The following is a 13874-nucleotide window of genomic DNA, read 5'->3' on the forward strand; positions in this document are numbered from 1 at the left end:
CCATGGAGAGACAGATAGGGCTACCTAAAACCTGGAATCTTCTGCGTTATCTTTTAGACCCGGAAAACAGCAAGTCCACACAACGACACTGCCTGTACAAAATAATTCACAGATACAAAGGCACGGAAGAAGAACTTTTACAGGAACTACAAAGTCTATACGTAGGAAATACAACCAAAGAACAACAACATCCGTACACTGGTAAGGAAAACCCGTATCTTGACAGCCCCATAACCGAGGCTGAAGTTCGAGCGGAACTCATCAGGCTCAACACGAAATCCACGCCAGGACCGGATGGAATCACCAACAAGATCCTGAGAAATCTCGATGATGAATCTATCTCGGCCCTCACCAAGTATATTAATACCTGCTGGGAACAGGGTAATATTCCACGTCAATGGAAAACCGCCCGGGTTATAATGATTCCAAAGCCGGGAAAGAAACTTCAACTTGAGAATCTCAGGCCTATATCGTTAACGTCGTGTGCTGGCAAGCTCATGGAGCACGTCATCCTCACACGTCTAACTAATTACATGGAAGATAACGGCCTTTTCCCGCACACCATGATTGGATTTAGACCAAAACTGTCTACACAAGACATTCTGTTGCAAATCAAACACCAAATAATAGACGCGGGACCTCAAACACTAGATACAAAAGCTATCCTTGGTCTTGATCTTACGAAGGCCTTTGATAATATCACCCACAGGGCTATTTTAGAAAACTTGCAAGGCCTAGGAGTGGGCCAACGAACCCACGCGTATGTTAAAGACTTCCTCTCTGACCGTGTTGCGCAAATCACAATCGGTGAAGTGAAATCCAAAGAGATAAAACTCGGAAGCCGGGGCACACCACAAGGATCAGTCTTATCTCCCTTTCTTTTTAATGTAGCTATGATTGGCCTGCCAGCAGAACTAGAAAATATAGAAGGATTACAGCATAGCCTGTACGCCGATGATATCACCCTTTGGGTAACAGGTGGAAGTGATGGGCAGATTGAGGAAATCCTCCAAACAGCCCTGCATACAGTTGAGAAATATGTTGTGGATAAAGGATTGAGATGCTCGCCGCAAAAATCAGAATTACTTCTATACCGACCGACACGGAGGGGCCGTAAGAGTTCTACGGATAAACCAAACATCACGCTTTTTGTAAATGGCAACCAAATACCTATTGTCGACAGCATTAGAGTCCTCGGACTCCACGTATCAGCTAACGGTCACAACGGGGAAACAATCAGAATACTAGAAAACAGCGCACAACAAACAATGAGACTAATTAAGAGAATAGCTAATCGCCATTATGGGATGAAAGAGAACAATCTGGTACGACTAGTCCAGGCTTTTGTCATCAGCCGCATAGTATATGTAACCCCTTACCTAAATCTCCAAATAGCAGAAAAGACAAAAATCGACGGCATCATTAGACGATCATTCAAACAAGCCATAGGTTTGCCGATAAACACATCAAATGACAGGCTCCTAGCCTTAGGTGTCCACAACACGCTCGAAGAACTCATAGAAGCCCATACGATAGCGCAATATGAAAGACTCTCACAAACACCTACTGGCAGACACATACTTAACAAGCTTAGAGTAACATACGCATCACAGTATGGCACTAAAGTAGACATTCCCCACGACATAAGGAAGCAGCTTATTATCCCACCGCTACCCAAAAACATGCATCCCGAACACCACAGGGAGAGGCGGGAGGAAAGGGCAAGGGCTATACACAGGAGATTCCAACGCTCTCAGGACGTGGTGTACGTCGACGCGGCAGAGTACACGACTACTCAGAATATGTGTATCGTTGCAGTGAACTCGGAAGGTGAGCGTAAGGTCAGCGGATCTATTAAAACTAACAGAGCCGAGGTGGCTGAGGAATCGGCCATTGCTCTCGCGATGGCTTCCACACTGGCCACGATAATAGTCAGTGATTCTAAAACCGCCATTTTAAATTACGCAAAGGGACGCATCTCGCCGGAATCACAACGTATCCTGGAAAACTTTCGCGGTGAGCGGGTTGTCCATATCATCTGGGCGCCTGCGCACTCCTCTCTCCCCGGCAATGAGGCGGCCGACACCGTGGCTCGAGGACTCACAAACCGAGCCACCGGGGCGCCGCGGTTGGGGCTGACAGGGGACCGGATGGTTGGCTATAGGGAGATAACTAATCATTACAGATTGGGGAGGGTGCGTTTTCCTCCCGCACACCCATCACTTAATAAGCAGCAGGCGGTGGCATGGCGCCTCCTTCAAACAAATACATATCCGAATCCGGTGACTTACAATCATTATTACCCAGACCAATATTCGGTCAATTGTAAACTTTGTCAGGAAAGGGCGGACCTGGATCACATTATCTGGGCCTGCCCTCGGGCGCCCCGACAGGGCCAAAAAATTCAGGATGGGAAGCAGTGGGAAACCGTGTTGCTCAGCTCGGCCCCCGAAGACCAACTTTTGGCTGTCCAGCAGGCCGAGGATGCCGCTAGAGCTCAAGGGCTTCTGGCCGCCATCTAGGCGGGGTTGGCCCCCCCACGAATCTGCCGGCTATATACATAAAAGTTATTTCTCTCTCTCGACTACCTTCGGGATCTGCCCGATTTTCACAATCCAATATCTTTGTGATCGGCCCACGAGAACGACCAGTTCGTCGCTAGGTAGCCGTTGGAGAAAACTTGGTTGAACTCGCCGAGAATGCTTAGCATTAGAGCATGATCGTAAAGCAGGCGCAAAAAAAATAATAAAGCCGCTATACGAACATTTTTATGGCGCATATTGCAAGCACTATACAATAAACAAATCGCAAATCATTTGCTTGCTCATAAATTTTTCTTTAGGTGCCGACTCTCCGTTGCCATCGCAATGAAACGGCCTTGGCCTTGACTACGCAGACAGTATAGTAGAAAACGAGCAATTTATAGCCATGGCATTATAATGATAATTAATATTGTAGAAGAGCTCATCTGACTTTGCAGTGACAACATACAGTGCGTTGTAGATGCTTCCTTATGACGAAACAGCGTCTAACGCGTGCAACGCACTTATTCCGCTCACGACAGCTAAATCGGCAATGAGTCACATAAATTGTTTAGTATAAAATCAGAAATGTCGCAATACCAGCGCCCCCACACAACCATCCACCCAGTAGCGTCGGAAGATTGAGGATGGAAAGAAAGATCGGATGGGGGTTAGAGCATATGGAACGCCACTCGGGGTTGGCATCGAACAGATACCGCGGTTTCGCATCTCGCTCGCGGCCTTTTCGCACTGTGGCGTCGACTGCTCAGGTTGCAGCTCCCAACACTGCACAGCGTACGCCCATACCGCCGCGTACGGTGCAGCTCGTTCACACGCCCTCGCAAGCAGCCTCTGCGTCCGTGTAGCGCCACAGAGACCAGCGAACAGGAAACCAGGGGATTCGGTTGCGCTGCCAGCCGGCCTCTCATGGATCGCACACCTGCGCGTGTGAATGGCCCACCAATTTGAGAACGCCCGCTTGCTGCCCGGGCGCTGTCTACACAGTATTGTCTGCTCAGAGCACTCAACGAAATGGTGATGAAGGGCTGAAAGAATGCAGAAGAAGAAAATGGTTCTTTTTTTTTTCCTTTTTGGCGGTTCATACGGACGTACGCAGTATATGAAACTGGTTCAAACGTATTGTTGGGCTACTTGGTTTGTCATGGCTTGCAGATGGCGCCAGAGAACACGACAAACAAGCAATGAGCGCTTTGTTTTCGCCCCCCCCCCCATGTCTCCTTGCTTGTCATTCGTGTTCTGTAGCGCCGTTTGCAAGCCTATAAGTGAAATTACACCCACAAGTGCATTTTCAGGTGTCTAAAGCTCACACGTTTACAACTCTCAAAAGAGTTGTTTTTAATACAGAAACAGCCTCATTCAGGGTGTAATTCACAGCATTACACCCCTGGCAGTGTTAATCCACTGCTGCACCCTTCTTGCAGTGTAGTTCATTTCACTTGGAAAACAAAACCTTCTAGTCTTCTGTCATAGTATCCACTAAGAAAACATAAATAGCAAATTCGGCGGCATCACTGCATTCTTGCATGATTCGTTCAGGAATAAAATTAGGCCTTCAGCGCTCACTTCACTTACAGTACATTGTTCACCTTGTAACCTTCCCTCGTAGGGTTCACTAAGTAAGCAAAAATAATAGTAACATATTTTCGCGACATGTGCACCAGCACTACGACGCGAAAATGACTTAAGCATCGCTAATTATCGTCACACTGGAAGTTTAACGAAGTTAATTACGTGCGCCAAACGGGCACGTAATGTTCAGCAAACAGCAGGAAAGTCGACAGGTGGCACATATCGACAAAAACAAATGACAAATCTAGGATTATTACGTGCCAAATCCACGATCTCGTTATGAAGCAAGTAGCAGGCTGGTGGTGTGGGGAGGACTCAACCAGATGGGGTTTTCTGAACGTGCGTATAACACGAGCGTTCTTGCGATTCGCCCCCATCGAACTGCGCGAAATGCTGCCGCCGCGAACGGGTTCGCACCCGCGACGATCCGCCTCAGCGCTGCCGTGGGCGCCTCTTGCCGCCGCGGCGGCTGGCGTCGGTGTAGTACATGCATGCAGTGCTGCCAGAGAACACCTGTGGTGCCTTGGCGGCAGTCTTGTTCTGGCATCGTCGTTCAGTTTTTCGACTCTTCCGTAGCTGCCCGTCACAGGAACAGTCGCCAGTGTCGCGTGGTTGGTAACGACTGTGCCTGCCCAAATTCGCACGAAGAAAAGTTTCACCGCTTCGTAAGGAAGGAATACCAAATGAAATGACACGACTGCTGGATGCGGTTCATGTCGTGGCAGCAGCTGCTTTTTTTTTTTTTTGCGTACGTCTTGAATCGATCAAAATCGCTTTGTAAAACGGGAACACATGAGAGGTCGCGGCAGTTTTGCGCGGCGCTCCGACTCTATAGACTTTGTTGATCACGTTTGATTCACATATATTTTTTTTTCGATTGTACACTAGAAGTGGAATTGACTGATGGTATGCAGGCTATTCTAGAGTACACAGCAGATATCTTTGTTTGGGATGTTAAATCGAACACAAACAGTGTACTGGCTGGAGCCTGGCAATTTGACCTCAAAAATAGACTGCATATATCGACAATGTCAAGGATGCGTTCAAAGCTCCAGAATTATTATTTCGGAATGCGAACATGATCAAAAACGGTAGGCCACCCTAACCTTTGACTCAGGTGTCTCTTTTAGTGGCACTCGCACCTCGGCGTTGGTTTTCCTTAGGTTAACATTGGGCGAACGCAACACACGAACCGAACTCGGAGGCAACTGTTTTCCATTAATTAGCCGGTTAAATATCATGTCACTTTCTTGTGTGTCACGTCATTACTTCCGCTTTCTACTTTTGGGTTTCCAGGAATTTCTTCAAAGTTGTGCTCACGCGGCGGGTCTCGAAAGTGTACGATTCTGTGCTTTGGTGTGCGGTACTCAGTGATCTCTAATTAATTTTAATTATTCCAGACATTTCAGTAACTCACCTTGTAACTAAACTTAGCTCTGATATCATATCTATAATGAGACCCATGAATTTCGTACTGTACTTTTTTTTCATTTATTTTGAATTTTGTCCCGTCTCAGTGATTTCTAATAAATTCTGATTATTCTAGACACTTGCACGAATATTCTAAACATTTGCACGAAAAAAATATTTCCTCGATACATGTTTTACTTATTGTTAGTTAAGCTAATTTCACTAAAACTTAATTCAGCTAAGGATCGCCCTTTGTTTCGTTTGAGGATTTCACCATGCTGACGCCTGCCTTCGTCCCCTGGGCACAACTTCTCTGCCGCAGTAAAGGTGCTCAGCGTCTTCACAATGTTACTTTTGAGAAAGAAATTCTCAGAGCCTGTGATAGGCTGAAAGAGCACGCTATTATTGCAGCGAGCGGAATGATCACAGTTCCCAAGACACTAACAAGGCGCCACACCGCCGCGACAACCGATGGCTCCTCGCCGATGCAGGGTGCCTTGTGCGGCGGCGGCGTGCCTGTGTGTGTGAGGGTAATAGCTTGTGTGTGTGAGAGAGAGGGTGTTCGCGGGCGTGCGCGTGTGTGCGTGCGTGTGAGAATGCTTGCGTGTGTGTGTGGGGGGGGCTACAAGCGTGTATGTATGAGAGAGAGAGTGCTAGCCAGCGTGTGTGCGTGCGTGTGAGAGTGCTTGACTGTGTGTGTGGGGGGGGGGCGTGTGTGCGTGCGTATGAGGATGCTTGCGTGTGTGTGTGTGAGAGAGAGAGGGTGCCCGCGGGCGTGCGTGTGAGAGTGCTTGCCTGTGTGCGTGTTTGTGAGGCTACAAGCGTGTGTGAGAGAGAGAAAAAGGTGCTAGCCGGCGTGCTTGCGTGTGTGTGTGAGAGGGTACCCGCGGGCGGGCGCGTCTGTGCGTGCGTGTGTGTGTGTGTGTGTGTGTGTGTGTGAGGCTACAAGCGTGTGTGTGTGAGAGAGAGGGGGTGCTCGCGGGCGTGCGTGTGTGTGTGTGTGCGTGTGAGGCTACTTGCGTGTGTGTGTGCGGGTGAGGGCGCTTGCGCGTGTGTGTGAGGGCACTAGTGTGTGTGTCTGAGAGAGAGGGAGGGTGCTCGCGGGCATTTTTGCGTGTGTGTGTGAGGGTTCTAGCTTGTGTGTGTGGAAGAGAGGGTGCTCGCGGGCGTGATCGTGTGTGTTTGTGTGTGAGGGTGCGTGTGTGTGTGTGTGTGAGGGTATTAGCATGTGTGTGTGAGAGAGAGGACCGGTGCTCGCGGGTGGGCGCTTGTGATTGTGTGTGAGGGTGCTCGTGCGTTTGTGTGTGCGTGTGAGGGCGCTTGTGTGCGTGTAAGGGTGCTTGCGTGTTGTGTCTGTGAGGGTACTAGCGTGTGTGTGGCTTGCGGCTGTGGGTGGGGGCCTTGCGTATGTGTGTGCTCGTGCATGTGTGTGTGAGAGTGCTTGTGTGTGTACGCTCATGTGTGTGCTCGTGCGTGCGTGTGTGTGGGTGTGACATGGTGCATGTTTGTGCGTGTGTGCGCGTATACTTTAGCTCGCTCTGACTTTATTTTTCGCCGCAGTATCTGTAGGTTACTTAGCAGCAGATACGGTCCAACTTATTTAAAACCTGCTCTGTTTGCTTAATAGATATGGTGTTGGGCTGCTAAGCCGGATGTAGCGGCGTCGAATCCCGGCCACGGTGGCCGTATTGCGATGAGGGCGAAATGCGAAAACACCCGTGTATTTAGATTTAACTGCACGTTAAAGAACCTCAGGTGGTCCGAATTATTCCGGAGTAACCCCCCCCCCCCCACACTACGGCGTGCCTCAAAATAAGATCGTGGTTTTGGCACGTAAAACCTCATGATTTTATTTTAATTTATTTAAAATTCACGGGCTTTTAAATTAACAACGTTAAAGGAGATGTAATTGTGAAATGAAGCCAGCCAGTGTACACGAAGCATACCATATTGAGAGAGAGAGAGAGAGAGAGAGAGAGAGAGAGAGCGAGAGAGAGGCGAAGAGGGATAGGTAGGGAGGTTAACCATGCCATTTTGAAAGAACTCTCGTGCCTATAGCCATAGTTTCTAGAACCACGTACAGCCGACCGCAAAAACTTTCGGAGCATGGTAGTTCCAGAAAAGTTAAATATTATCCTCGCTACATCGGACAGTCTGGAATATGGGTTTGGTATGCGTTTTAGTAGTCGTGCGGAGAAGAATAATTTTCAATTCCAGAGTGGGTGCATTCACTGCGTATTTATTTATTTCTTTATTTATTTATTTATTTATTTAATAAACATCAGGCGATGTCATGCTCCGAAAACACTTGCGGTCGGATGTACACAAAATTTGCGATGGTGATATGCAGCCGTGTTCGAGTTTGCTTTCTTTAGTTTTTTTTTACACAAAAATCATTTGTCACAAGTAATATCGAGGGTTGTGCGCTGATGATTTGCGTCAGAAATTTCACATCCAGCAATCCTTGATGATGGTAATCGCTCCATGCTGGACTGGTGCAGACTTTCATGGATAATACAGCGTTTTTAAGTTATGTGTATTTACTCGGCAAAGCCACGATCTGATTATCAGGCACGGCGTAGGGGGGAACTCCGGATTAATTTTGACCACCCGGGGTTCTTTAACGTCCGCCTAAATCCAAGTACACGGGTGTTCTTTTTTCTTTTGCATTTCGCGCTTGTTATACTACAGCGCTGATACAAGAACTTGAGCCTTTACAACGCTGATACAAGAACTTGAGAGATTTCATGTGCAAATTCTTCATCCTAGCCTAACTTCCCGGTTCTCATGTGAAAACTAGAGCATCTCCAGGATCGTGCTTCTCTGGAATGAAAATACAGACCAAGTCAATCACGCTCGTTTACTAAACAGAACTATGAACGATTGCTCACATTGCTCATCTCCTGCCGTTCTGCTTCATACTGTGAAATAGACACTTCTCATGCACTGCGCCCTCAAACGCAGGCTTGAAAAACGGAGGCTCAAACGCAGGCTTTGCCCGCTTCTGAAGCTAACGTTGACGGGCATTTTCTTTTTTTTTCATTTTTTTAATGCTAAGAGTGATTAAACGAACGCACAGCCACTAGCAATACCAATCGTGCTATGTATACTTCCATTTCAGTACTACTACAAGCTTTTATAATTGGTGTAAAATATTCAAGCCTGTCTCGTTATTGTGTAGGCCTGACTCCTTTGCGACCATTCGAGCCTCTATCACCATTTTACCACTGCAGGTTTGAATGTGTGCTACTGTTTGCCCGCATATCCGACGATCTTAAAATTGTTTTCAGCTTTCTTTATGCATTCTAAGTGTGTATCATTCTTGTTGACAATGGCTGAAAAATAGAAGTGCAGCATTAAATCCGGATTATTCAGAGAATAACAAAACAAACAACCGACAAGCAGTGAATATTCAATTTAAGAAACTTAAAGATACCCTGCCATTGCAAATTTTATCAAAATGAATGAAAAAACAAAAGCAGAAGAATGAGGACCTCTAATTATGATGTAAACAAACATTGGTTTATAAACCCCCCCTACCACTTACACCCTCCAGTGAGCCAGATATCCCCTCAAAATTTCTTCTGCGCAGAAGGCATTGCCAAATTCCTGAAGGGCGGCAACAGACGTAAGTATGGACAAAAAAATAATGACGGACTGAACTGTAGTTGACGTCTACGTAATGCGGAGCATCGAATAATGTAACTGCTGTAAAGAACAGCTACGAATAGCGATTATATGCTGTAATGTTAGTACTTCTAATAAGTAAAAGATAATGTTTCTAATGGCAAGACAATAAGATTGCAAGCAAACTAAAGCCCAGTGGCAAACCTATGCAGTGGCATTACGGTGTACCTCGCGGCATTACAACGTGACAAACGCAGTCAGTGGTCATCTGATTGCACATGACAAGTGTGGTTGCCGGCCTGAATTCTAAATGCGCGATGTTAGCAAAAAACAGCAGCCAATTGACCTGGGACATAATCGAGGCCCATATAATATGATTTCTGAAAGATAAATGTGTCAGTGCACCATCTGTTTTGCTATCGACAAGGAATTTGCATATACTTATCTGCTAACCCATGACTGCAGACGCGTTTACCGCGCGCATGCGCACTGTGTAAGGATGACCAGCCACTGTCTATTCTTATGCTTTTCATGTTTTTATGCCCGTTCTAGCCAATTTAAATGTTTGTCAGTAGCAATAATAAATCAGTTGATAACGGCACAACGCACCGTTTTCCTTGTGCCTTCACCCGTGTTCGTGTCTTTAGCGCTGTTCCCGACTGAAAATGAATAATCAAATAGCCGATGCTTTCATGTTAATTAACCCCATATATGCATATGACTATTTGTATATATATACGTACCGAAACCTCGGCGAAGACACAGTGCAGCCCACGAGGATAGCGATCAATATGCGATTAAGAGGAAAGACCTACGGCTGATGACAATGTACAGGTCAAAGTGCATAATACATACATACATACATACATACATACATACATACATACATACATACATACATACAACCTCCCATGCTTTCGTAGCGCCTCCTCCAAGATCAGAATCCAGGATAAACGTCTGAAAACCAAACGTTGGTATAACGAATATAATTGTAAATGAACTCAAGGTGGTTTGATTAGCGGGAAATTTGATTTTTTTTACATCATCATCATCATCATCATCAGCCTGGTTACGCCCACTGCAGGGCAAAGGCCTCTCCCATACTTCTCCAACAACCCCAGTCATGTACTAATTGTGGCCATGTCGTCCCTGCAAACTTCTTAATCTCATCCGCCCACCTAACTTTCTGCCGCCCCCTGCTACGCTTCCCTTCCCTTGGGATCCAGTCCGTAACCCTTAATGACCATCGGTTATCTTCCCTCCTCTTTACATGTCCTGCCCATGCCCATTTCTTTTTCTTGATTTCAACTAAGATGTCATTAACTCGCGTTTGTTCCCTCACTCAATCTGCTCTTTTCTTATCGCTTAACGTTACACCCATCATTCTTCTTTCCATAGCTCGTTGCGTCGTCCTCAATTTAAGTAGAACTCTTTTCGTAAACCTCCATGTTTCTGCCCTGTAGGCGAGTACTGGTAAGACACAGCTATTATACACTTTTCTCTTGAGGGATAATGGCAACCTGCTGTTCATGATCTGAGAATGCCTGCCAAACGCACCCCAGCCCATTCTTATTCCTCTGATTATTTCCGTCTCATGATCTGGATCCGCCGTCACTACCTGCCCTAAGTAGATGTATTCCCTTACCACTTCCAGTGCCTCGCTACCTATTGTAAATTGCTGTTCTCTTCCGAGACTGTTAAAAATTACTTTAGTTTTCTGCAGATTAATTTTTAGACCCACTCTTCTGCTTTGCCTCTCCAGGTCAGTGAGCATGCATTGCAATTGGTCTCCTGAGTTACTAAGTAAGGCAATATCATCAGCGAATCGCAGGTTACTAAGGTATTCTCCATTAACTTTTATCCCCAATTCTTCCCAATCCAGGTCTCTGAATACCTCCTGTAAACACGCTGTGAATAGCATTGGAGAGATCGTATCTCCTTGCCTGACGCCTTTCTTTAGTGGGAGTTTGTTGCTTTTTTATGGAGGACTACGGTGGCTGCAGAGCCGCTATAGATATATTTCAGTATTTTTACATACGGCTCGTCTACACCCTGATTCCGTAATGCCTCCATGACTGCTGAGGTTTCGACTGAATCAAACGCTTTCTCGTAATCAATGAAAGCTATATATAAGGGTTGGTTATATTCCGCACATTTCTCTATCACCTGATTGATAGCTTGAATATGGTCTATTGTTGAGTAGCCTTTACGGAATCCTGCCTGGTCCTTTGCTTGACAGAAGTCTAAGGTGTTCCTGATTCTATTTGCGATTACCTTAGTAAATAGTTTGTAGGCAACTGACAGTAAGCTGATCGGTCTATAATTTTTCAAGTCTTTGGCGTCCCCTTTCTTGTGGATTAGGATTATGTTAGCGTTCTTCCAAGATTCTGGTACGTTCGAGGTCATGAGACATTGCGTATACAGGCTGGCAAGTTTCTCTAGAACAGTCTGCCCATCATCCTTCAACAAATCTGCTGTTACCTGATCCTCCCCAGCTGCCTTCCCCCTTTGCATAGCTCCCAAGGCTTTCTTTACTTCTTGCGGCGTTACTTGTGGGATTTCGAATTCCTCTAGACTATTCTCTCTTCCATTATCGTCGTGGGTGTCACTGGTACTGTATAAATCTCTATAGAACTCCTCAGCCGCATGAACTATCTCACCCATATTAGTAATGATATTGACGGCTTTGTCTCTTAACGCATACATCTGATTCTTGCCAATTCCTAGGTTCTTCTTCACTGCCTTTAGGCTTCCTCCGTTCCTGAGAGCATGTTCAATTCTATCCATATTATACTTCCTTATGTCAGCTGTCTTACGCTTGTTGATTAATTTCGAAAGTTCTGCCAGTTCTATTCTAGCTGCAGGGTTAGAGGCTTTCAAACATTGGCGTTTCTTGATCAGATCTTTCTTCTCCTGCGATAGCTTACTGGTATCCTGTCTAACGGAGTTACCACCGACTTCTATTGCACACTCCTTAATGATGCGCACAAGATTGTCGTTCATTGCTTCAACACTACGGTCCTCTTCCTGAGTTAAAGCCGAATACCTGTTCTGTAGCTTTACCTGGAATTGCTCTATTTTCCCTGTTACCGCTAACTCATTGATCGGCTTCTTATGTACCAGCTTCTTCCGTTCCCTCCTCAGGTCTAGGCTAATTCGAGTTCTTACCATCCTATGGTCACTGCAGCGCACCTTGCTGAGCACGTCCACATCTTGTATGGTGCCAGGATTAGCGCAGAGTATGAAGTCTATTTCATTTCTAGTCTCGCCGTTCGGGCTCCTCCAGGTCCACTTTCGACTATCCCGCTTGTGGAAGAAGGTATTCATTATCCGCATATTATTCTGTTCCACAAACTCTAATAATAACTCTCCCCTGCTATTCCTAGTGCCTATGCCATATTCCCCCACTGCCTTGTCTCCAGCCTGCTTCTTGCCTACCTTGGCATTGAAGTCGCCCATCAGTTTAGCGCATTTCGTTTTCACTCTACCCATCGCCGATTCCACTTCTTCATAGAAGCTTTCGACTTCCTGGTCATCATGACTGGATGTAGGGGCGTAGACCTGTACAACCTTCATTTTGTACCTCTTATTAAGTTTCACAACAAGACCTGCCACCCTCTCGTTAATACTATAGAATTCCAGTATGTTACCAGCTATATTCTTATTAATCAGGAACCCGACCTGGTCATCCTAGTTCTCGTCTCTCCGCTAAGCCCCGGTAGCACAGGACGTGCCCGCTTTTTAGCACTGTATATGCTTCTTTTGGCCTCCTAACTTCACTGAGCCTTATTATATCCCATTTACTGCCCTCTAATTCCTCCAATAGAACTGCTAGACTCGCCTCACTAGATAACGTACTAGCGTTAAACGTTGCCAGGTTCATATTCCAATGGCGGCCTGTCCGGAGCCAGGGATTCTTAGCACCCTCTCTGCTGCATCGCAGGTCTGACCGCCGCCGTGGTCAGTTTCTTCGCAGCTGCTGGGGACTGAGGGCCGGGGTTTGATTAATTGTTGTGTTCATATAGGAGGTTGTGGCCAAGTACTGCACCAGGGTGGCCAATCCTGCTCTGGTGAGGGAGTGCGTTACCGGTTCTGGTCACCGGGATCAGGCCACACTCCAGGCCTGTTTATGCAATTTTATCAACACGTGGATCTTTTTTTTAAATCCAGTGGAAAATTGCGGTGACCTGGAGTGTGGTGACCTGGAGTGAGATTAGAATAAAAACAGATTGAAATAGTTTTACGTTATAGGCCCCAAAACACTGCTATCCGCAGCAGGGAACTTACGACTGCGTGTGCGTGCGTGCGTGCGTGTGTGTGTGCGTGTGTGTGTGTGTGTGTGTGTGTGTGTGTGTGTGTGTGTGTGTGTGTGTGTGTGTGTGTGTGTGTGTGTGTGTGTGTGTGTGTGTGTGTGTGTGTGTGTGTGTGTGTGTGTGTGTGTGTGTGTGTGTGTGTGTGTGTGTGTGTGTGTGTGTGTGTGTGTGTGTTTTGGAGGGGGTACCCGCTTTACTTTGCTAACTCAAAGTTGCTGAAATTCAACCAATCTTTCAAGATATACATAACTTATTCGTATTCAAGATACATATATATATATATATATATATATATATATATATATATATATATATATATATATATATATTCCAAAGTCCCTTGACATAGTCATTTTATGCTTTCAATCACGCCGTTCTTTTCTATTCATTCTTTTTTCTTTTCTTTTTTTCT

At 46.1% G+C, this 13874-nt stretch overlaps 1 protein-coding gene across 1 annotated transcript; it reads left to right on the plus strand.

The window, feature by feature from the left end:
* The first annotated feature begins 1032 nt into the window (after positions 1 to 1032).
* On the plus strand, positions 1033 to 3728 carry LOC142565829 (uncharacterized). Its single transcript, XM_075676375.1, has 2 exons — positions 1033 to 2477; positions 3696 to 3728. Exons 1-2 carry the CDS (start codon positions 1269 to 1271, stop codon positions 3726 to 3728), a joined length of 1242 nt encoding a protein of 413 aa, XP_075532490.1. The 5' UTR covers positions 1033 to 1268.
* The last annotated feature ends 10146 nt before the right edge of the window (positions 3729 to 13874 follow it).

This window comes from Dermacentor variabilis, unplaced genomic scaffold (genome assembly GCF_050947875.1).
Source record: "Dermacentor variabilis isolate Ectoservices unplaced genomic scaffold, ASM5094787v1 scaffold_12, whole genome shotgun sequence".
NCBI classification, from domain to species: Eukaryota; Metazoa; Arthropoda; class Arachnida; order Ixodida; family Ixodidae; genus Dermacentor; species Dermacentor variabilis.